Genomic DNA, 26,101 nt, shown 5'->3' with positions numbered 1-26,101 from the left:
GATAAAGGACTGATCACAAAAATCTGCAAAGAGCTGATGAGACTCAACAACAACAAAGAAAATAATCCAGTCAAAAAATGGGCAGAAGAACTAAAAAGAAACTTCTCTGAAGAGGAAATGCAAATGGCCAACAGGCATATGAAAAAATGTTCAACATCACTTGCCATCAGGGAAATGCAAATCAAAACTACCATGAGATACCATCTTACACCAGTGAGAATGGCACATATTAAAAAAACTAGCAACAACAAATGCTGGCGAGGGTGTGGAGAAAAAGGAACTCTTCTGCACTGTTGGTGGGAGTGCAAACTGGTCCAACCACTGTGGAGAGCTGTGTGGAGATTTCTGGACCTACTAAACATAGAGCTTCCATATGATCCAGCAATTCCACTCCTAGGTATTTACCCAAAGGACACAGAAACATCAATTCCAAAGAACACCTGCACCCCTATGTTTATAGCAGCACTGTTTACAATCGCTAAGCTTTGGAAACAACCCAAATGCCCAAAAATAGATGACTGGATCAAGAAGATGTGGTACATATATACCATGGAATATTACTCAGCATTCAAAAAAGATAAACACATGCAATTTGCAGCAACATGGATGGCGCTGGAAGGGATCATGCTCAGCGAAATAAGCCAAAAAGAAAAAGAAAAATACCGGATGGTCTCACTCATAGCAGGAATCTAGAAAACTTAAATAAGGGACCAGGAAAATGAATAACTATAAGAAAGTGAAAATCAAAATCAACAAAAAACTATGAACCAGAGACACTTTTTAGGGGGCGGGGAGGCGGGAGGGGAGGGATTGGGGTCAAATGGGGGGGGATTGCAATTGTATGGGGAATATAAAAATAAAATTTATTAATTAAAAAAAAAAAGTTAACATGTTTTTTAGATTTAATGACATGGAAGTAAACAGTGACCCGAATCAGAACATATTCTTTGAAATGATGCTGAGTGAAGTCAGATTACAGTGAGCGAGGTAGATATGGATGTGAGAACATGAGAATTACCAGTAAGTACTGGTAATTACTTGATAAGGCTGGTATGAAAAGGAAGGAGAGTTTTAGCTCTCAGATTGAATGAAGGTGGCATTTGTTTCTTGAGTCCTGAGGAAATGCTTTGGAGAGGGTGGCATTTTTAGAAAAAGAGAAGGTGAAAAACACAAGGTAGAATCAAATTCCTGGCAGCCAGGGTTTTAGTACAGAGAGTGTGGGGTCATCCACTTTAGGGGTTTTCCAGGCTAAAAAGACGGAAGGATAATGGGACAATGGACTTTAAGATATTGTCAGTGGAGCTAACATCATACACCATGCAATCTAAGCAGAATAGAAAAAGAGATAACAAGAAGACACATCAAAAAGGTAAAGGTAAAAAAAAAAAAAAAAAAAAAGAAGGTAAAGGTGTTAGACCTCAATGAAACTGATCCAGTTGGAAGAGTTGGAAGGTGAGGAGACTGTAAACAAAGAATGGATGTCCAGGTTAGTAATTTCATATTGGGAGCCACTTTGGCTGATGGAAAGAACTTTCCACTCTCAGCATATCTTCAGTTTACTTTAAAATAAGGCCAGTAACACATTAAGGTTCCTTGTGGAATTTTGCACATTCTTCAAACTTCCCTAACAGTTCTAAGACTTCAACTAGCCCTCATTTGTTGCTAACATTGGGTGGCTTTTTGTACAATTGGGGTTTTTCAGCCCAATAAGACAAGGTTCAGGAATTGATGTGGCCTGTAGCTTCAGAACAGGTTTCCAATGAGAGTGTTTTCATGCCATAGCTTGACATAGCCAGATGTTTTTGCTTTCTGGAAATCATGATATTACAGAATAGAGAAAGATAAAGGATTTAGTCATCTGTGCGAGCACAGTTATTTAATCTTTTTGTTTGCTTAGCCATCCATTAAATGGAAGACACAGAGTTGATGATTATACCTCACTCAGTGAGTTAATTCACTTTTCTCCAATTGAACAATTTGAAATTGTTCCCATTTTTAAATATGTGAATAGTATATAAAGAATCTGAGATGCAACTAAATTGCAAACTTTTTTGAAGATGCATTAATTCAAATCTGCAACAAACAAAAAATTTGCTATTACTAACTTAAAAAAAAACATGATAAGCCTTGTTTGTTCAGCCTAGTGGTAAGTGAAGCAGTCAAGAGGCAGATGGAGAGATGAAGATGGAGAGAAGCAAACAGAAAGGCAGATCAGGGCTGTGTTCTTTAAAATCACTCAGTGCCACCTAGAAGAACAGCAGCATTGGAGGGGCAGTCCCCCACGCCCTTCTGGACTGGCTGCAGGTGCAGCTGGCACATATTCTTACCAAGACCTCCTGCTCCCCTGCACTAGCACCAGGAAACTTATGTAGATTCTCCTAGTACTAAATCAGCTTTGCCTAAATAGACAAATAAATAAAACCAACCTCCTGAACCCCTACCCCACTGCTACAGAAACAAATTCCTGAAGCTCAGGGAAAAGCATATGCAGGAAAGCTGTACTTAACGATTGACCCTCAGGGTTGACATATTTGGTCTCTTGGTTTTTGTCTAGCACCTCAGTTTCTTTCCCCACTGTTCCCAATATTGTTAGTTTTATTATGGCCTTTTAAAACACCTTTTTTATTTTTGGAAAGAAAAGGGACATAATAAATAAAAGTAACAACAAAGTTCTAAAGTTATGCTTTCTACAAAACCTCTACACCACTGACAAGAAACACAGGCTGTGGGCCTAGTTAAAGTTGGGCTAAGCACTCTAAAACCTCAAGTAAGCTAGTATTAATGCTTGTGGTGGAGCTGAGATGAGGATATTTCCTATTCCCAAGAACCTCTCTTGTGATACAGCAATGGAGGTAGGTAGGAGTGTGATGATGTCGACAGGTGAAAAAATTCAAGTTATTAACTCTAATTAACAAACATGGATGAAAAGGGGAAAAAAGGAAGGTGAAGAAAGTGAACACGACTGAACTCCTGCCAGGCAGAGAGCAGCTTGTATATCATCCCTGTGAAGTAGCCATTTCTATGACTGTTTTATAGATAAACAACAGTATAAAGAGATTATGAGGCTGAGTCAGGGACTAGGTAATAGCAGAGCCTCTACTGTTTAATCAATATCATGCATTGCTTCCTTTCATTCATTCTTATCATTCCCTTTAGGGTTTAGTCCAATAAAAATAGCATTTTATGTCAGATAATAAATAACTATTTTTAAGTAAAGAAAATTCAAGGTAGAAAGATAAATAGAAATAATAATAAATGTCTGGGGCCAAAACTCTACTATGCTGATTAAGAAGCTTATGGGAAAAAGACCTCCTTTAAAAAGCAGAAAAAACGGTATCTTATTTTGGTAACCATGTTGCTATAGCAACAACATAATGATACACAGAGGGCTTTCAAAGTTATCCTGGTAATAAAAGCTATACATGTATACATAGGTCTCTCAGTGTTGTTAAATACATATCATTTTCCATAACCTTACAGATCTAGTAACGAGGAAACCCATGTAAACATTATGTATACCAGTGGTTAAAAACACTGTCAACTTCTATTCACTGTTTGCACATGTCACAGAGAGAGGCAATAAAAAAGTATGCCCTATACCTAAGGACTTTAGTCTGAAATACTATCTAGCACTGGTGTGGAAGGAAGTAAAAGATAATAAAAGGAGTTTGTTTTAGGTGTGCATAGTATGAATAAAACTTTAGACTTTTCAAAGTTTAAGTCAAGCATAGTACAAATATCAATATAATAAATACAAAGATGTGCATCTATAAATCTAGATTTAAAAAAACTGTGACATGAGCAAGTTTAAATTATTTGTTAACCACCCTGTATCTACTGCAGCCATTTTTCAGTGGCTGAAAAAGAACAAATGTTTTTCTAAATGGCACTCACCCTTTTCCCCTACCTGCTGTCAGTGAGACCTGTGGGGAACTAAATCCCCATACTCCACTGCAGCAAAGAGATAGAAAACAAAGTAGTGAAAATCAGGACTTATGGCCTCTATTCCTACCCCCACCACATTGCAGGTCAGAGGGTCCCAGCTTGGAGCCTCCAGCCTACCTGGAGTCATAGGTGATAGGTGGTGTGACAGAGTAGTCACCACTCTGCCACTCTGCCCACGGTCCTGGGAATAGCAGGTTGCTGAGCATCCATTCCCATTAGTATCAACCAGGGAAAAGCCAGCACAGAGGTAAGACTGGCTGGCACTCCTCCCATTGCTGCAGTGTCAATGACCTGCAGTGTGGTGGGGGTAGGAATAGGAGGCCATAAGGCCTGGTTTTCACTGCTTTGTTTTCTATCTCTTTGCTGCAGTGGAGTATGGGGATTTAGTTCCCCACAGGTCTCACTGACAGCAGGTAGGGGAAAAACATTTAGAAAAACATTTGTTCTTTTTCAGGCCACTGAAAAATGGCTGCAGTAGACACAGGGTAGCTAACAAATAATTTAAACTTGTTCATATCACAGTTTTTTTAAAATCTGGATTTATAGATGCACATCCTTGTATTTATTATATTGATATTTGTACTATGCTTGACTTAAACTTTGAAAAGCAAGGCCAAGCTCTGTCCCCATCCTACTGCAACAAATTGGTGTGAGTCAGCTCTGACTCTCCCTGCTGATGTGAGTTCACAGCAGGGAACTGAGCTCAAATCCTCAAGCAGACACACTAGTAGCGCAAGTTGGTGACCCATTTTTTTCCTGAAAGGTATGAATGAACGTCCACTCCTCCAATCTAATATAGGCAGGATGAGTCAAGGCCCCAATTTGCTATAGTATCAGTGACCCCAACAGGATGCTGGACAAACACACCCATCTGGCTTTCAGGTAGTGCCTCACAGGGAAGTGCGTGCTGAATAAGAAAAAGAAGATGAAATAGAATTCACGGTCTCATAGGAAGTCTCAAAGCAATCAAAATGCAATGGAAATCATTATGCCAAAACTAGAGTATTAATGAGAAAAGAAGGTCAGCAGACCCATCACTGAAATGAATCAGATGTTGGAATTATCTGACAAGGATTATAAAGAAACCATCATAAAAATTCTTTTAAATGCAATTAAAAATTCTCTTGAAACAAAATAACATCTCAAGAAGAAAGAGAAATAGAAATGTAGAAATTATAAAAATAAGAAATAAAGTAAATAAAAAACTCACTAGGTGGGTTCTAACAACAGAATATAAAGACAGAATCACTGAACTTTAGAAGAGAGTAACAGAATTTGTTCAGATTGAACAATGAGAGAAAACAAAAAATAAACAATGGACTCTTTAGGATCTATGGGACACTGACAAAAAAAGTAATATTCCTATGAGTAGAAATTGAAAAGGAGAAGAGAGAGAGGAAAGTATGACTAGGTAATATTCAAAGAAAGACTAGCTAGAAACTTCCTAAATATGGCAAGAGATATATCCCTACAGATTCAACAAGCTTTTTTTTTCTGATTTTATCCAAATAGAATAAATAGGAAAGAGACTGATTTTATCCAAATAGAATAAATCCAAAAAATCCAAGCCATGAGACATCATAATTAAACCGCAGACTATGATATGTATGTATAATAATTAGAGTAACCATTTAGAAACCTATACAAAGCAATATGCTAAGATAAACCAAGACATAATCTTAAAAACATTTAAGAAACCAATAAGAATAAAAGAGAAAAATAAGAAAGAGAACCAAAGAAAACACAAGTAATAAAATGGCATACTCAGATGCTCACATACCAGTGATTACTAAATGTAAATGGTCTAAATATACCAATTAAAAGAGACTAGAAAAAAAAAGAACACTGACCTAAGTCTCACACATTATTAAAAAATTAACACAAAATGAATCATAGTCTTAAACGTAAAATAAAACAATAAAACTTTTAGAAGTAAAACATAGGGAGAATTTTCTAGACAGAGAGGTCTTAGATTTGACAAAAGCATGATCCATTAAAGAAAGACTGATAAATTGAATCTCATCAAAAGTAAAAATGTTTGGGCCTCCCCAGTGGCGCAGCGGTTGAGCGCTGGTTTGCAAGGCTGCCCGCTGCCTCTCCAGCGCTGGTTCAATCCCCAGCCACTGGTGAGGGTCCCACATGGCGCACAGACCTCTCCTGCCACCCACTGCTCCCCTCAGCAGTGTACTTCGTCAGTCTGCCTGTTCTATTCCCCACTCTGGCTCTGGTGAATTCTCTCACCCTCCCGCGCTTCTGACTGTACCCAGTGCTTGTATAAATAAATAAATAAATCTTAAAAAAAAAAAAAAAGTAAAAACGTTTGCTCCACAGAAGTCTTTGTGATGAGGATAAAATTGGGAGAAAAATGTTTACAAACCACATATCCAGAAAAGGACTCATATCTAGAGTATATAAAGAATTCTCAAAACTCCACAGTAAAAACATAAAAATTCCAATCAGAAAATAGTCAAACCATATGAATAGATGTTTTACCAGAAAGAATATCCAGGTATTAGTGCATGGTTATGAAGTAAATTTTGTCCCCTCTACCCCCCACCCCCACCCAAATTCATGTTGAAGCCTTAACCTCAATGAGACTATATTTGGAGACAAAGTGTTGAGAGCAGTAATTAAGGTTAAATGATGTCATTGAGGGCAGGCCCTAATCCAGTAAGACTGGTGTCACTTATAGAAGAGAAGGAACTCCAGAGAGTTCTCTCTCTTTGCAAAAGCACAGAGAGACCACGTGGGGAGACTCAATGGAAAGGAGGGAGACTAAGAATCAGAAACCAAATCTGATAGCAACTTGATCTTGGATTTCTACCTTTCAAAACTGTGAGAAAACACATTTCTGTTATCTAAGTCACCCAGACTGTGGTATTTTGTTATGGCAACCCTAGCAAACTAATGTATATACAAAAAGATGTTTGCCAATATAAGCCACTAGGGAAATGCAAATTAAAACCACAATGAGATACTATTACACATTTAACAAAATGGTTAAAATAAAAATTATAAGAAAGATAAAATCTTGCCATTTGTGACAACATGGATGGACCATGAGGATATTATCCTAAGTGAAATAAATCAGAATGAGAAAGAGAAACACTATATGATTTCACTTAAAACAAACAAAACAAAAACTCTTAGAGAACTGATTGGTGGTTAGCAGAGGAAAAGGGGATTGGGGAGTAGGGGAAATAGGTAAAGGGGGCCATGGGGAATGATGGAGAATGGAAACTATACTTTTGGTGGTGATCATGATGTAGTATATACAAATATCAAAGTGCAATGCTGTACAACTTTAGAAGACTGAACAACATATATAAACAGCTAATAGAAGCAATACAAATATAGAAGTCTAAACTTCAGCAATAAAAAAATACAAATTAAATAAAAAATGAAGTGGGAACTCCCTGGTGGCGCAAGGGGTTGTGATGCAGTACTATGAAGCAATCCACAGCCACTGCAGCACGAGTTTGATCCCCAGCCAGGGAGCAACCCACATGGTGCAGCAGACCTCTCCTGTCTCACCCGCTGCTCCCCTCAGCAGTGTATTTCAGTCGATCCGCCTGTTCTGCTCCCCACTCTGTCTCTGGTGAATCCTCTCGCCTCCCCACACCTCTGGCCTGCGCCCCAGCTCTTGTATGCATATATAAATAAATCTTTAAAAAGACAACAATGAAGTAACATCTTTTTCACTCAAGAAATAAAGTAAAAATTTGAGAAAAATTAAGACTCTAATATTAACAAGATGTAGGAAAATGGCCACTTTACAAATTACCAGTCAAATATTAATTAATACTATGTTTCCAAAGGAAAGTTACTATAATATCTATTAAAATTTTAAATTGGCATTTACTTTCAGCAATTTCACTTTTAGGACTTTATCCTATTGAAACAATGAACACAGGAATATAAATATAAATACTATATGTAAAAATAAATACTGGGAAAAATCTCAGTGCTGAAAAAAAGGCATAGTTAAGTAAATTATGGCATATACTTAGTAAGGAAAACACTGCAGCAGTGAAGAACAAGATAGGCCAATTTTTATTAACATGGAACAATTTCCAGTGTACATAGCTGCAAGTGGCAAAAGTCATACAAAAAATATTTAATGAATTGTTATGCTAAAAACTACTAAGAGATATACTTTTAGGGCCTCCCCGGTGGTGCAGCGGTTGAGCGCTGGGTTGCGAAGCTGCCCGCGGCCTCTGCGGCGCCAGTTCGATCCCCGGCTGCTCCCGGCCACCGGAGGAGGGTCCCACATGGCGCGCAGACCTCTCCTGCCGCCCGCTGCTCCCCTCAGCAGTGTACTTCGGTCCTTCTGCCTGCTCTGCTCCCCGCTCTGGCTCTGGTGAATTCTCTCACCCTCCCGCACTTCTGACTGTACCCAGTGCATGTATAAACAAAACAAACAAACAAACAAATAAATAAATAAAACATGCCTCTATTAAAAAAAAAAAGATATACTTTTATTTTTTTAAAAAAGATTTATTTATGCATACAAGAACTGGGGTACAGGCCAGAGGTGTGGAGGGTGAGAGGATTCACCAGAGACAGAGTGGATTGAATGAAATAAACTAATGAGGGGAGCAGCGGGCGAGTCAGGAAAGGTCTGCTGCACCATGTGGGCATCTCCCTGGCCAGGGATCGAACTCGTGTTGCAGTGGTTGCGGATAGCTTCATAGGTTGCGTCTTAACCCCTTGCTTCACCAAGGAGGCCCACGAGATAGACTTTTAATACCTTTGGAGCTTATATATAATGCATTACATATATTAAAGAAATATACTTATAACAAAGGTAAAGGAACAAAGAAGGATCTAGAAAGATAAACACCAAACCATGAAAAAGTTTTATCTCCAGTAAGAAGGATGCAATCAGCAGGGGAAAAAAAGGAAATTTCTTCTGTAAATTTATTTAATTTCATGTGTGTATGTACTACTTATATATTTGGTTAACAAAAGTTAAGTGTTAGTTAACACCAAACAAAAAAATCTCTAACAGGTAAATACCCCCCAAATTTAAAATTTTAAACTTAATACTTGCAATTTTTTTATTTCTCCATTCAAATATTCTGAAATACTTTATTATTGATATTTAAAATTGAAGAAACTATGACAAACAAAATATCCTTGGTAAAGCTGTAAGAAATGCATGGTTCACTGACATTTAATATAATAGAAAAAATTGTAATAAAATGTAATAGAAGTACTTAATCCTAGCAGATTTTAAAAAAGTTTCTACATTTACATAGACATGTATTAATTAAAATAATTAATTCAAGGTTTATTAACATTGACAGTAAATATTTTAAATGGAGACATATTTATTCACAGTCAAAGAGAGGTCATAAAATGCAAATAACCATTCTATTTGAATGTCTGTATAGGGCCTCCCCGGTGGTGCAGGGGTTAAAGACAGCGCCAGCCACTACAGAATGAGTTTGATCCAGTCTGACCAGGGAGCAACCAACATGGCTCAGCAAACCTCTCCTGTCTCACCCACTGCTCCCCTCAGCAGTGTATTTCAGTAGATCCACCTGTTCTGCTCCCCAACTCTGTCCCTGGCAAATCCTCACACCCTCACCCTCCCACACCTCTGGCCCGTACCCTCCCTGGTGGCGCCAGGGGTTAAGATGCAAACTATGAAGCTGTCCGCAGCCTCTGCAGCATGAATTAGATGCCCGGCCTGCCAGGGAGCAACCCACATGGGGCAGCAGACCTCTCCTGACTCACCCACTGCTCCCCTCAGCAGTGTACTTTGGTCAATCAGCCTGTTCTGTTCCCCACTCTGTCTTTGGTAATTCCTCTCATCCCAACCCCCAACACTTCTGGCCTGTACCCCAGCTCTTGTATGCATAAATAAATTTTTTTTAAAAAAAAAAGAAAAGTCTTTAGGAAGACTAAAACACTGATTAGATCCTACAGTGTTAGGAGCCCTTTAATTCAATTCCAATTTCAATGATTTAGAGTCATATACCAATTTTAATGTTTAGGCATTCTTTTCAACATGAAAAACTTATTCCATAACTGTAAATATTCAAGACTATTTGAAAACAAATGTTGTTTGGTATCAAAAATTACCAAAATTCACTTTCCTGGTGGAGCAGGCGGTTGAACGCAGCTCTGTGAAGCCTTCCGCATCCTCTGCAGTACCGGTTCAATCCCCACCAGCCATGGAGAATACCCATGTGGCGAGCAGACCTCTCTTGTCTCACCGGCTGCTCCCCTCAGCAGTGTATTTCAGTCAGTCTGCCTGTTCTGTTCCCCGCTCAGTCTTTCGTGAATCCTCTCACCCTCCCGCACATCTGGCCTGTACCCTGGTTCTTGAATAAGTAAATAAAAATCTTTTTTAAAAAAATTACCAAAATTCACCTGAGTTTTGCTAGACAAATCTTTCCAATGATAAAATTAAGATATATATTTATGGTGGAAAAAAAAGTGTGACCCTCTCAACTTACAGTTACTGGGTTAACTGGTTTCAAATGATTCAGATAAAAAAATATATGCCTCAAAGGAATATTCAAACTATAACTAATAATTATATTTAGTGATTATTAACAATTAATGAGCAAATTCAAGTGTATTAAAATCCAAATTATACCTGCTATACAGAAATTCTAGAAAAACATCCGAAGTCAACATTCTGTACTTTTCTTTCAAACTAAATGACAGACTGGGCCTCCCCTGGTGGCGCAGAGAATGAGCCCTGGGTTGGGAGGCTACCCGCAGCCTCCGCAGAGCCAGTTCGATCCCCAGCCACTGGGGGGGAAAATAAATAAATAAATGACAGAAAAGAATAACAAACTCCAACCTTTTCATCTTGGCTTCATTTTCAATTTTGTACTGTTCAAAATCTTGACTAAGATCCTGTAGCTTTTCTTGAAGTCTCTTTTCACGATCTATACTTCCTTGATAAAATTTCATCTCTTTTTCCATGGCTTTTACTTTTTCTTCCATAGACTTAAACTCATGAAGAATTAAATAGCTGACTCCACAGAACTTACAGACTTTTTCTTCAGGGGACATCTAGAAAATAGAACATATATTTACTGAAATGATATATATTTTTTTTTTATAGAGGCATGGTTATTTATTTATTTGTTTGTTTGTTTGCTTTGTTTATACAAGCACTGGGTATAGTCAGAAGCGTGGGAGGGTGAGAGACTTCACCAGAGCCAGAGTGGGGAACAGAACAGGCAGACTGACGAAGTACACTGCTGAGGGGAGCAGTGGGTGGCAGGAGAGGTCTGTGTGCCATGTGGGACCCTCCTCCGGTGGCCGGGGAGCAGCCAGGGATCGAACTGGCGCCACAGAGGCCACGGGCAGCTTCGCAACCCAGCGCTCAACCGCTGCGCCACCGGGGAGGCCCTGAAATGATATTTTTTTAATTCTAAAAAATAAAGTTCAGCTGAAGATGTTACAGCTACTGTAAAGTATATGGTACTATGCCATGGGTAATAATTCCAATGCTGCCTACATATGGATAAGCGTTTAAAAACAGGCATGATATTGACTCTGACACAAAATCTTGGAATTAGAAAAGGGCCTTTTACAGTAACTATTTTTCCATGGTATCTCAAGAAAGATATACTCTTGAAATATTTTCCATCAAATACAACATTTTTATCATTTCTATTTTAAGATGAGTTTTCCAAGAAGTAGAAAGGAATCATTCACTTTTCACTGCTAACTACTGTTATAATCCTAGAAATGCCACTTGACCTTTTCAGATCATATTTTCCTCAATTGTGTAATTATGGGGTTGGACCAAAAACTTTAAGTTCCTGCTCAGTTTTAACATTTTATGATTTTTATACACTTTAATATTCCATCATAAAAATAATAGGAAAAACACTTTGAACTTAATCTCTCTCCATGAGTCAGTTCTTTCCCCCTTGGGTAGATATTATCACATACACTTTATAGATAAGAAAATGGAGACTACTCAAGTTAAATAACCAGCTGATAGGTGATACTGGGATAAACCCAAGTCTATTTAAAACCAGCATCTATGCCTGCAGCCATTTGTTTTATTTTTATCTACCATGTGTATTTCAGCTAAATTCTCTTACTTCCTCAAGTAAAATGTCCTTCTATCTCTGTCCACCACAGCATAGCAAAAAATGGAATTTCAGCTAAGTCAAGAGGGAGTTTTTTTCCTGAATCATATATAAACATTACTCAAGCAGCCACCACTTGTCTTACTATTCACAATTGATAAAAGACAGCTTCAGGGAACTGAAATCAAAGCAACTCTTAAGTTATTTGAGGAGTACTTACTTCTAATGCAACTCCCTTAAGAGTAGAATCTCCTATAGCTAAAAATGGAGCCAACATATCTGTCTATCAATGCCATTACAGGATTTCATTAGAAAAAACTAGTAATGAATTGTTATACTATAAAATTTTATTCATGTAAGCCACAATAATAAAAATTTCAAATTAAGAACCATAATATAACACTGTGGAATACAAAATGTCTACATGAATCATCTAACTGGCATTGATGCCAGATTTACAGATTTCTAAAGCACAGGTTCAAAAGAAATTTTTTAAAAACCTGTTTCAAGCACTATGTGGGTTCACTGAGTCTATTCCAACCTAGATAAGTGTTATCCAGATCCCATTCTGACATCCCAAACGATGGAAACTATCTTATAAAGCAGTTTGTTCCATCTTCTGATCATTTTCTCTATCAGGGAATTTTTTCTTTTGCTGGCCCCAAAACTGCTTCCCTGGAGCATCCACTGGTCCTAGGCCTCCTAGTCTTGGTCACTATTATATTTAAAGATATCAGGGGCATTCCATATCTACTCTTTTCCAGATCAACACTTCCAAATTCTTCAGCTGTTTCACATAAGAAAAGATTTTTAATTCCTTCCTCATCCTAGATAATTTTCTCTGAACCTGTTCCAGTATTCTATATCTGTTTCAAAGTATGGTATCCATAATTGATCACTTCAATGTGGTTGCTCTCACTAAAAGAGAGTAAGAGAGACTTCAAACTTCCCTCATTGTAATATCTCATTAGAAATATCTTCTAACATGCCCTTAGTTCACAATAGTTGTATTTTCAGCACTTGTCTGTTGCTATTAAATGCTGTAGTGGCTCTTTTGTAAATAAAGCCCCTATTTAAAAAAATAATGCAGTACCAAACCATGTCTCATCATACTGAACATATCAAATCAATTCCTTCATACTTAATAGCTCTATTTTTGTTTAGAGAATGCACTTTCCACATTCCTGTCTGCTGTTTGGTGATATGATTAAAACGTCTTCCACCCATCTACCTTTGCTATGGCTGACTGGTGAATGAGGACTGGAAACTGTCCCAGATGAGCCAAGCCCTAAACTAAGCTGAGCTGACCAGGCCTGCAAACATTGAAGACCCGATCATCTTTGGAGTCAGAAAAATGGAGAAGGGTCATAATTAAGATACAGAGTGAGTCACATTTCTGGAATGAGAGACAGGAATGAACAGACACACACACACACTCACACATATACACACATATACACAATCACACACACAGAGAGAGAAAATAAGACAAAGATAGTGTAAATCCAGAGAAAAAGAAAAACATCTTACGTTTTTCATCTTATGTCATCATCTTACACCTGATGTCCTTCCAGGCCCTCACATTAGTTCCTTTGAGACCTTGCTGCCCCACACCACATACCTTATGGAATCTAAGCCCAATCTTCCTCTACCATTCTCTTTACTATTCCTTGTCTACTACAGTTCCTAGATATAGTAACCTTATACAAAATGAAATGGCAAGGACTACATGCTGGTTTTCTTAATGAACATAAAATTGCCCAGGGGTCATATATACTCACAAATCACCCATGAATGTAACATATTACATTACATTTGAGTTTACATTACATTTTGAGTTATAATTTATGGGTCATTTTACACATGGACTAATATTTGTGCATTATCCCCTTACTCTCTACATGTCTTCAAAGATTACCAAGAGTGGTCCTGCAGTCCATTCAAAGGCCCAATCAATCCTTGGAATACAATTCATTCAGGCCAAGGGACCTGAATTCATTCAGAGAACACAGGTATTTTCTTACAATTCTTTTGCCCGTCTTTCATTCTGGCTTCTTCTCATCAATATGAAAACTGCTTGATAAATCACAATATATTGCCTACTCCAAGGCACTTTCATCCTTAGCCTTCTGCCTGTTTATCAGAGTTCTTGCCTTGTCCCTTACAAAGTGCTCCATCCTTTCACTAAAGAAAACTCTTGCTGGGTGGAGCTCACTTGCACAAAATAGAAGTAGTATAAACTTCACAGACAGGAAAGCTAATAGAATAGCATTCCACATAGTAACTGTAGGGGGAAAGGTGAAATAAGTGAGGCAATACATTTTAAACCAGTAGGTTTTCTAAAATTTCAGCAATGAAAGCCAAACATGAGATTCATTATAATCTTGGAAGCAAGACAATCAAATTATAAATAATAGGTCCATAATGCTAGTCTCCAGATTTTATGTAGCATAACCTGAATTGCTGAGAGTTATGTTTAATAAGTATATTGCACAGAAGTTTTCAAAGCCATTAAATTGTAAATAGTTTTCCATAAATAAAATTACCATAGAAAAAATACAATACTCTTTTCAAATTCTTACTGTCTATATGGGTTAATTACTTAGGACATTACTGTGAAACTCGAAAAGATATGAAATACTGTAATTATGCTCCCAAATGAAGTAAACAGTATTCTTTTTTGTGTGTGTGAAATATAATTTGTGCACCATTCTTATAACTTGGTATTATATCATCTCCTTGTTTTGTAAGTAAAATAATGACAAGCTGTCACTCTTAACAAAAGAATCCTTATCATTAGCAGGATGTTTTTGCTTTCCACAAGATGTACTTTCAGGAGGAATTAACAAATGTAGTATATTAAACAAATGCACAACCATTTACAAATAAATTATAAAATAAACCTAAGTGCAGTGTTTGTACTTTAAAAAATTATACTGACTACAAAACTGATGCAAAATTTTTAAGATTTTTAAAAATCTTCAGATCTTTTTCAAAATGTCTATCTGTGCTTCGATTAGAAAAAGCACCCCGTCCATTCCTGCTGCAATTGAAGCATTCTCTGCTCCAAAATCCCTCTTTCTCTCCCCACCCATCCCATATTTTCTGTGATTGGATAAGGGGAAAGACACAGATAAACTATTCCACAAAAGTGAGTGATAGCAGGATAAAATCTTAGCCTTTCTAAGAGGGTTTGCGTCAAAAAAAGTTGCCATTACTCAAAACAATGAGCATTTGTTTAGTTAGTGAATTTCATTCAGATAAGGAAACATTTTAAGGCAGGATAGTGGATCTTTCTAAGTCACATAAACACCTGACCATTTCATAAGGCCATTAGTACCCTTCCTCGTCAATAAGTCAACTTGCTGTACCACCAATTTAAAAATCAATTTGGTAAAGTGCATCTACAAAAACACTTACAGCTTCATTATTCTTAATGGTGAAAGACTGAGTGCTTTTTTCCCTAATATTAGGATCAAGGCAAGGATATCCACACTCTGTATTCTTATTCAACATAATACTAAAAGTTCCAGCCAGAGTAATAAGGCAAAAAAAAAGAGGAAATAAATGGTATATATATCAGAAGGGGAGAAGAAAAAAATGTCCCTATCTGATAGCATGATTGTCTAATTAGAAAATCCTATGGTATCTATAACAAAACTCCAAAAACCACTAAGTTCAGCAAAGTCACATGATTCAAGATAAACATGCAAAAACTAGTTGTATTATTTCTCTATATTGCCAGTGAACAGGGACAGTGAAATTAAAAATATAATACCAATTACAACTGCTCAAAAAATAGGTGTAAATCTAACAACACAAGTACAAGACTTGCATGATAACACTACAAAACACTAATGAAATTTAAATAAATAGACACTGCACTTAAGAGTTGGAAGATTCAAAATAGTAAAGACATCATTTCTCCTCAAATTTGTATATAGGTTTAATATAATTTGTAACAAAATTCCAGCATGATTTTTTTTTAGAAATAGGATTGTTCTTTGATTGTTACCAAAGGCAAAGGAACTAGGAGAGGTGAAACAATCTTGAAAAAGAACTAAACAGGAAGAATCATTTTACCTCATTTCAAGACATACTATATTGCTACAGTAATCAAGACTGTATGGTACTGGCAACAGGACAGACACTTAGATCAATGGAAAAGAATAGAGACTCCAGGAGTAGATCTGCATAATATGCTAAACAGATTTTTGGCCTAAGTACAAAAGCAATTCCATGAAAGAAAGATAGCCTTTTCAACAAATGGTGCTGGAACAATTGGACATTAGATCTATATGTTTAAAAAAAAAAGAATTTCAAACAAAACCTCATACCTTATGTTCCAGGGCCTGACCCAAAGGAGTAGGTACTTTGCCCTCTAGGGAAAGAATTCTCCAGAGAGTACTAGGTGTAGTTGAAACAGGCAAGGCTTTATTACAGACTCATGCACAAGGGAGCCAGTGCCAGAAAGGAAAAATTAGTTTGGCTCCTCAAAGGGAGTTAGGAGGAGATATTTAAAGGTAAGTCCATCAGGAAGGAGAAGGAAAGCAGGGTCACAGCTTGTTCTGGGTTGGGCTATACCCAGGCCTGCACAGACAGGGTACAGTCCAACTGTGCGTGTGGAAGCTCAGCCTCCTCCTTCCAGGAAATTGTAAGATAATCATTAGAATATATAGAAGAAAACATAGGTAAAACACTACAAGACATGCCTCTCATTAACATCTTTAAAGACTCATCCCCCAAAGCAAAGAAAGTGAAGGAAAAGATAAACAGCTGGGATTACATCAAACTAAAAAGCTTCTGTGCAGCAAGGGAGACATTAACTAAAACAGACACCATACTGATTGGGAGAATATTTTTGCATTCCACACAACTGATAAAGGATTGATCACAAAGATATACAAAGAACTCACAGGACTCAACAAAAACAAAGTAAACAATCTAGTCAAAAAATGGGCTGAAGAGGGTCTCCCAGGTGGCACAGCGGTTGAGCGCTGGGTTGCGAAGCTGCCCGCAGCCTCTGCAGTGCTGGTTCGACCCCTGGCTGCTCCTGGCCACCAGAAGAGGGTCCCACATGGCACGCAGACCTCTCCTGCCGCCCGCTGCTCCCCTCAGCAGTGTACTTAGGTCCTTCTACCTGCTCTGCTCCCCGCTCTGGCTCTGGTGAATTCTCTCACCCTCCCGTGCTTCTGACTGTACCCAGTGCTTGTACAAATAAATAAATAAATAAATCTTTTAAAAAAAAAATGGGCAGAAGAGCTAAAAAGACACTTCTCTAAAGAGGAAATGCAAATGGCCAACAGGCATATGAAAAAAATTTTCAGGGGCTCCCTGGTGGCGCAAGGGGTTAAGATGCATCCTATGAAGCTAACTGTAGCCACCGCAGCATGAGTTCGATCCCTGGCCAGGGAGCAACCCACATGGCACAACAGACCACTCCTGACTTGTCCGCTGCTCCCCTCAGCAGTGTATTTCAGTCAATCTGCCTGTTCTGTTCCCCGCTCTGTCTCTGGTGGATCCTCTCACCACCCTGCACCACTGGCCTGTACCCCCGTTCTTATATGCCTAAATAAATAAATCTTTTTTAAAAATTTAAAAATATGTTCAACATCCCTCATAATTAGGGAAATGTAGATCAAAACCACAATGAGATACCACCTTACATCAGTAAGAATGGCACATATTAAAAAAACTAGCAACAACAAATGCTGGCAAGGATGTGGTGTGAAAGGAACTCTCCTACACTGCTGGTGGGAATGCAAACTGGTCCAACCACTACGGAAAGCTATGTGAATGTTTCTCAGACTACTAAAAATGGAACTACCATATGACCCAGCAATTCTACTCCTAGGGATCTACCCAAAGGACACAAAAACTTTAATTCAAAAGGATACCTGCACCCCTATGTTTACTGCCGCACTATTTTTAATAGGAAAGACTTGGAAGCAAACCAAATGCCCAAAAGTAGATGACTGAATCAAAAAGATGTAGTATATGTACACAATGGACTACTATTCAGCAATCAAAAATATAAACTTATGCCATTTGCAGCAACATGGATGGAGCTAGAAGGGATTATACTCAGTGAAATAAGTCAGAAGGAAAAAGAAAAATATCGGATGGTTTTACTTATAGGATGAATATAGGGGAACCAGATAAAGAATCAGGGAAAAAATAATAACAATTTAAAAAACCACAACAAAACAAAAATAAATAGACAACTATAAATCAGAGACATTCTGCAGAGGAAGGGGAGGTAGAGGATTGAGATGGGCTGGAAGGAGTACAAAGACTATGATGATGGCACACAGGTGAATTAGTGGTAGAAATTCTATGGGGACTACACCTGAGAAAAGAAAGCAAGCACTGTAAAAAAAAAAAATGAAAAATGAACAATGATGTAAAATATATATAAATATGTAAATTTAAAAAAAACAATTGTACCCCCCCAAAAAAGATAATCATTAATCAAGGACTAACGCTTGCTTGTCAGTGTGTTTGGACAGGGCTCACCAGTCCATGATTTAGTCCACCTGTTTAAGTAAGACTTGGGGCAACTCAACCTACCAGCTCACAATTTCTTATAACATCGGCTATTTCATTTACACAAAAGTGAACTGAAAATGGATCATGGACTTCAATATAAAATATGAAAATAAGATATTAGAAGAAAAAACCTAAGAGAAAATCTTCAGGATCCAAACTAGGTAAAGAGTTCTTATACTTGATACCAAAAGTATCAAGTTTTGATTTATAATTGTCTATATTTATAGCTGTCTATTTATTTTTGTTTTGTTGTGTTTTTTTAAATTGTCATTATTTTTTCCCTGATCCTTTATCTTGTTCCCCTATATTCATCCATAAATGAAAAAGCTGACATCAGGACTTCATCAAAATTAGAAATGTTTGCTCTTCAAAAGACCCTGCGAAGAGGATGAAAAGACAAGCTCCAGACTGGGAAAAAATATTTTTGAACAACATATCTGACAAGTATCTAGATTATATAAAATACTTTCAAAACTCAACAGTAAAAAAAAAAAATCCAATTAGAAAATGGCCAAAAGACATGAAATATCTTAGTTCACCTAAGATAATATACAGATGCCAACTAAGCACAAGATATTCAACATCATTGACCACTAGGAATCTGCAAATCAAAGTTGCACATCTATCAGAAGAGCTAAAATAAAAGCTTAACACCAACATCAAATGTTGATGAGACACAGAAAATCTGGATTCCTCCTACATTGTAGTAAAAAGTGAAATGGCAGTCACCCTGAGAAACAGTTTGGGGAGGCTTAAAAAAACCAAACATGCAATACCCATACAGCCTAGCAATTGCACTCTAGGGCACTGATCCCAGGAAAATGAAAACATGTTCACAAAGAAGCCTATACATGAATATTTATAGCAATTTTATACATCAGAGTTAAAAAATGGGGGGGGGGGAGACTCAGATATTCTTCAACAAATTAAAAATTATAGTATAGTCATACCAAGAAATTATTCATAATAAAAAAGAATAAAATATTGATACATACAACAATCTGAATAAAATTCTAGCAAATTACACTCAGTGCAAAAAAAAATCCCAAAAAGTTACATAACGCAAGATTCCATATATATAACATTCTTGAGATGACAAAATTATTGGAGTCCAGATCAGTAGTTGCCAGGGATCATAGGTTGGGGTTAGAGTGGGGTGGTGGAGGTGTGTGAAGGGGTGATGGAAGTGAATGTGGTTACAACATGAGGAATCCTTGGTGTGATAAAGGTATTCAGTATCTTGACTGTATCAGTGCCAACATTCTGGCTGTAGTATGTCTTGCCAGATGTTACTACTGGGGAAGCTGGAAGTAGGGTAAACTGGATCCCTTGGTATGGTTTCTACAGTTACATGTGACTCTATAAAGATCTCAACGTAAGAAGCATACTTTAGAAAAATAAAAAAAAAATAAATCTGGGCCTAAATTACCAGAGATTAATTCATAAAGAAATTTTATTGAGCAATTTCAAGAAACACTGGTCTCATACATAAATTATACATGGCACACCTATGTCTATTTAAATATACTTCCAAATTATATTTTTCCAATACCTATGTTTCCACTGGGAAACCAGGCCTTTGTAAACTCTGTGGCTCTTTATGGCCAGTCAGCAAAAGTATTTTGGCCTACAAATTAACCAATGCATATTTTTCAAGATTCACGGTAATATTTTTTGTTTTCCCTAATGAACATTCTTGAGCCACAATATTAAGTGAATGGTCTCTCCACAAATTACACAGCTTCCTACTTCTTTTATCATTAGGTTTTAAAGCTGCAAATGCTTAAAAACACAACACACATCCCACAGACACATGCATATATCACTGCTTTACCAAAATGCTAGCACTAACACTTCTATGACTATTTTCTCTGCCTTAACACAAAATCTGACCCTAGCCACAGTGGCCCAAAATGACCTGGAAAATTAAGTTTATTTTTTCTGGCAATGACAATCTGTGCTTGGAAATATAAAACTGTTATTCTGAATAAATTTCAAAGTTCCAAAGTACTAAAATTACTGAAACAGGACAAAATGAGCTGTTACTGCTAGGGAAAGGGATTGTTATCCCAGAAAGAACAGTGTGCTCTCTAGGTCTTGCACTGCCACTTCTGTTTTATAAAATAAACAACTCTGGTCTCTTTATTTTATTTTCTGTCCTATGGTAATAAATATCTCCTGAAGCTAAAAATCCTATTACAAGTGTTCATTTTGTCACCATTAAAAAAAAGAGAGATCAGTTTTCACTTTTGCAAAATAACTGATTTTTTCACTAGTTTGTTACAGTTGTTTTGACTTCAGCATATGTCCCCTAGCAAAAACAGCAAAAGGAAAGTTGTTCATTGCTTTTTTGTTTGCTAATGAGTCCACATGTCTCTAAAGTGGATGGACATTGAGAAGACATAGAAATTATTACTTGGCTGATCTACAAGTTCTGTTTTAAATTGTGCAAAAACTTCCAAAACACAGAATTGTGTTATCATTACAAGTGCATTCTACTTTCAGAATACTGGATGAAAGTTGAATCAAAGTTGCTGATTATGGAGGGTGGAGATAAACAGGAGTCAGCTCAGCCAAGAGAGCAAAAGGATTGGAGACCTGGTCTAAGCACACACAGAGGTCAACAGTAGAATCTAGCAGTGGACAAAGGGGATGAGTGTGCGCCTGCTTTGCAGTTCATCTGTTGCTTGGGGAAATGAAAGTCTAAAATATGTTTTATGTTCAGTCAGAAATAGTGATAAAAGGCAAAAGATAAAAGATCTAGGAAAGGCAGTCAAAAGACTACCTTATTCTTTCTTCCCCAAAATTCTCTAAGGAGATGAAACCAGATAATCTAACAATCTTACCCTTCTAATCAAACAAAGGATGCGCTAAAGGTCATTATCATCTGCATTCTCTCTACACTTTCCCTTTGGTGGCCAACTCCCTTTCCATCTTTACTTTTTCTTTTTTTTAAGATTTATTTATTTCTACAAGAACCAGGTTCAGGCCAGATGTGCGGGAGTGTGAGAGGATTCACCAGAGACAGAGCGGGGAACAGAACAGGCAGACTGACGAAATACACTGCTGAGGGGAACAGGCGGGGCAGGAGGGGTCTGCTGCACCATGTGGGTTTCTCTCTGGCCGGCCGGGATTGAACCAGTGCTGCAGAAGCTATGGACAGCTTCACAGTGCAGAGCTCAACTGCCTGCTCCACCAGGGAGGCCCCTTCTATCTTTACTTTTTCTTCAACTCTTTTTCTACTGCTCATTTTGCTATCCGTAGCACAGTGTAATACAACCATTTTCACATTCTTTATCAACTATCCCATTTCCATAGCATACAGAAAAATTGAAGTAAGGAAGTCTCCCATTATCTCTCTCTTCCTTGATTCTACACTAACTTTTCTTGCTGAAACAGAGAAAGAGAGAGAGAGAGAGAGAACCGGAGCTTCTCTGGAAAGACAAGCCAGCATAAAAATTGAAAAATGTTAAAACCTTTGGAAGATCTATTTCACTGTGCTCCGATCCACCCACCTCAAGTCCTTTTTTTATCAAATAAACGAACGGAGCACAATTTCCAAACCATTATAAAAAAAAAAAAATATTTTCTTCATCTTAGTTATGAAATGGTTCTAACTTCAAGTATTCCTATGACTAAAACAAGATATATATATATATATATATATATATACACACATATACTTTAAATGATTTCATATAGAATGATGGCTACAAGCTGCCTAAACAGACAAACCACTTGATCATTTAACAAAAAACAAATTACATTGTGGGTGATCTAGATGAATCAAGCCCAGGTAAGAAGTTATGGAAAACAAATAACTGACTTTTCTTAGACCGTGCTTTTTATAGGCTGTGGGAGGCATGAACACATCTACTTGGTTGCCTTTATAATCAAGCGCTAATAACAGTGTCCAGCACATTACAGGCACTGGATAAACATTTGTGGTATAAATGGATCTAACTTCATTCTGAGAAAGTGCAAAGCTGCACTTCACATCCTAAACACCAGCAGGACAAGGTCTACAATCAGCAACCTGTCAAGGCCTCAGATAACCCCACTTTTCCATGCTGAAAGGACAGCTGCCTACCATTTCTGCTTCCACAATATAACTGTAGATTAATGAAATGTTTTGTTTTAGCATTTTTAAACAATTTACTTACAAAGTATCTTAAATATGAGGGAAACAATTCTAAAACTCTCATAAACACCTTGTCAAAATAAATATATACTCTTTCAAGTATTCGAAACATTTAAGTTGTTAAATATTACCTAACTGGGCCAGCTTTTTCTCACCAAAAACCGTCTGTTCCCTTGGGCTAGGATGTTCTGCCACCTCTCTCTCTATAGAAATACCCAGGCTCTGAGGGCCAATTCCAGTTCTATCTCTTATTAAAGCTCCTCCCTTGACCATCCCCATATTCAGAGATTCCTCTTCCCACCTTCTACATCCTGAGAAAATACTGACACTTCAATTATGCAGAGTCTTTAGACCTGTGTGTATGGTTACATAGATCCTTCCTGAAGGATCACTGGAATCTGAAGCATGTCATTTCTAGTAGATTTCATTTGTTTTTTTTTCCCATTTCTTCCATATAGGCCAGAGTACAGAGGAATGGGCTGAAGATGAGAAGGAGGGCAAGTCAAGTCTTGAAATCATTTTGATGAGCACGTTTTCCCAGGGAAGCACAGCACAGCTAAGCACCATCTTTCACACCCAAACATCCAACTGAAAAGGTGAAGCAAACTCAGGGCAATGGTTGAAAAGTTATTTTCTGATTACTGGACTTCCCTTCCAGTTCCTTCTAGGTTGCAGTTTACATAAGCCTGATGGACATGAAGCAACAGTAGGCATGAGTCAATAGCCTAAAATCAATGGCCTGATTAATGGTAACAGGCCGCCGAAAGCAGCACGCACAAAGGATAAAAGACTATCTGAGTTGACTGCAATTGTTAATTAAAAAGTAATGGACTGGTGGTTAATTAAGAGTTAACTGCAGGTTTTCTAAAAATCCTGAATGATTAATGATGGCTAAAGTTTGCAGTATTAATTCACAATTTGTCAATCAGTTTCAAAGAGAAAATTCTTTATTATACTGTTAACAATATATGCATTGTCTAAATATGGGAGAAATGCTGCTACCTAAAGAGAGATAAGAATTGATAGGAAGGACAGTAGCATAGAGACTATGAAGAATTGTTACTCAGATTAAAAGAGTTGGTAGTACAAAGTAAGTGGCAAGAATTAAGGTGAAATTGAAACAAACCTTTATTTAGAGAGATTAAAATTTTAATATCAGTAAAAGTCACCAGCCTGAATATTCCTGGGGCCCTCTTTTCACAAGAGCTCCAGGTCATAGACTGTATCAGAATTATAGCTCAGTCTTCTTTTAGGAACAAACATTCTTTGATAGGGCCTCCCCGGTGGCGTAGTGGTTGAGCACTGGGCTGCAAAGCTGCCTGCAGCCTCTGCAGCTTCGGTTCGATCCCCTGCCACTGGCGAGGGTCCCACATGGCGAGGCAGACCTCTTCTGCCGCCCGCTGCTCCCCTCAGCAGTGTCTTTGTCAGTCTGCCTGTTATACTCCCTGCTCTGGCTCTGGTGAATTCTCTCACCCTCCCGCACTTCTGACCGTACCTAGTGCTTGTATAAATAAATCTTTTTTTTAAAAAAAAAAAAAAATTCTTTGCACTGAATTGACTTCTACAAGTCAACTCTTTTTTTTTTAAGATTTATTTATTTATTTATGCATACAAGAGCTGGGGTACAGGCCAGAAATGCAGGAGGGTGAGAGGATTCACCAGAGCCAGAGCGGGGACCAGAACAGGCAGACTGACCAAAATACACTGCTGAGGGGAGCAGTGGGCGAGACTGTAGAGGTCTGCTGTGCCATATGGGTTGCTCCCTAGCGGGTCAGGGATTGAACTCATGCTACAGAGGCTGCAGATAGCCTCACAGTGTGATGTTCAACCCCCTGCGCCACCAGGGAGGCCCAAGTCGACTCATTAATAGTCTCTCCCCACTCCAACAATTCAATGCAGATCCCATGCCTGAAATAAATATAAAACATCTGAATTTGCTCTCCCGAGTTTCAGAAGTATCTGTTAACATGCTACTAACATTAAGCTGTAATAGTATAATATCATCATACCTTTTGGATTTCTTCAGGTAATGCATGCATGGGAATGTGCCGATCCATAATTTCTCAAAATACACTGAGAGAGCTCTGAAGCAAATAATCTAAAAACATTGATGGCAACAGTAAGAATTGAAATAATGTTAAGAAAATTCAATGAATTGAAAAATTCAATTGAATTCAATGTTCATGAAAGTATAGTGAGGTCTTCTTGGTTAGTTACCAGGCCAATAGAATAGAAAAGGCCCATAGAAACTACTGAATTAGAAATGACTTTTTTTTTAATTTAGAGTTTTGTAGTCTAGTTTTAATTTCTGTGGTGCTTTGTTACTCATTGTTTGCAAATACAGAGTATCACTTAAAATTTTAAATAGACCCATTTATTTGTCTTTAATCAATTTTTTTCCTGAAAAGGTGCCACAAAAATATTAAATATTTTAGTTAAGCAGTTAGTTCTGCAATTGTGATGTGAATACTGCTTAAAATGATGAAATACAAAAAAAAGTTCAGATTAAATATGACATTTAAGCACTAATAATTAAAGTATGAGAAGTGTGCCAGTTTAACTGGATGAATATTTAAATAATTTTATGGAGATATTTAACTTTTAATATTTTCATTTTTCTAATAAAAAAACCAATATTTTATTTTTTAATTAAAAAATTCAATATTATTTCTTCATAAAACCACACAAAATGGAGTAGTACTTTGGGTTCCCTTTTTGTAATCTTTCCCAGATGTGGAGAAAGAATAGATAGTTATACATATCTAAGGAATAGAGTATGGAAGAGAGCAATCAAGTAAGATGATATAGGCATATTTCCACAGCAGGGAGGAAGGCCTGAATGCCAGGCGGTAAAGTTCAGGGACAATCTCAGAGTTCAGGAAAGAAAAATGCCTTTCTAATGGGAGTGGGGAATTAGTAAAGACTCCAGGAGGTTGTTTGCTTTTGATCAGGGCAGGATTTTGACAGAGACTGGAGAGGCAAACTACTCCACCAAAGATAGCAACTCAGCCAGAGCCAGGTGGCAGGAAAATTGTAGTTTACAAAAACTCCTGTAGGGGAAGTGTTACTGTAAATTGTGCAACCCGACCTTGGAAGAAAGGATTCTCATTCCCGGTATAAGCACATAGCCTCTTGTTTTAAGGAGCTGCTGCTTAAAACAAATAACTAATGAGCGTTTCCAATATTAATATAATATGTGTGAGGATACCTGTGTGTGCGTGTGTTTGGTCAAGTTAACTGGAGTTGATTATGTGTCTAAAGTTACTTGACATAGTTAATACAGGTCCAAATGGCCAATTACATAGTAATTAGATGTTTGACACATTGTCCAGGTGAAGTGAGAAGAGCTCACAGAAGGCACGTTTCTGCCATTTTACAATGGACCTTCCATCAGTAA

The 26,101-nt window shown here is 37.5% G+C and overlaps 1 protein-coding gene across 1 annotated transcript in view; it reads right to left on the bottom strand.

The window, feature by feature from the left end:
- The window catches only part of LEKR1 (leucine, glutamate and lysine rich 1), a gene marked incomplete at both ends in the record, with an annotated part of 130,130 nt that extends 105,369 nt beyond the window's left edge, over positions 1 to 24,761 (bottom strand). The window contains 2 exons of the mRNA XM_084232578.1: positions 10,766 to 10,980; positions 24,714 to 24,761. Coding sequence (XP_084088704.1) covers positions 10,766 to 10,980; positions 24,714 to 24,761 — 263 coding nt within the window. The remainder of the gene's footprint in view (positions 1 to 10,765; positions 10,981 to 24,713) is intronic.
- Between the last annotated feature and the right edge of the window lie 1,340 nt (positions 24,762 to 26,101).

The sequence above is a fragment of the Talpa europaea genome (genome assembly GCF_964194135.1).
Source record: "Talpa europaea genome assembly, chromosome: 4".
NCBI classification, from domain to species: domain Eukaryota; kingdom Metazoa; phylum Chordata; class Mammalia; order Eulipotyphla; family Talpidae; genus Talpa; species Talpa europaea.
The sequence above is the reverse complement of the archived record's forward strand: the minus strand, read 5'-3'. Positions and strand labels throughout refer to the sequence as shown.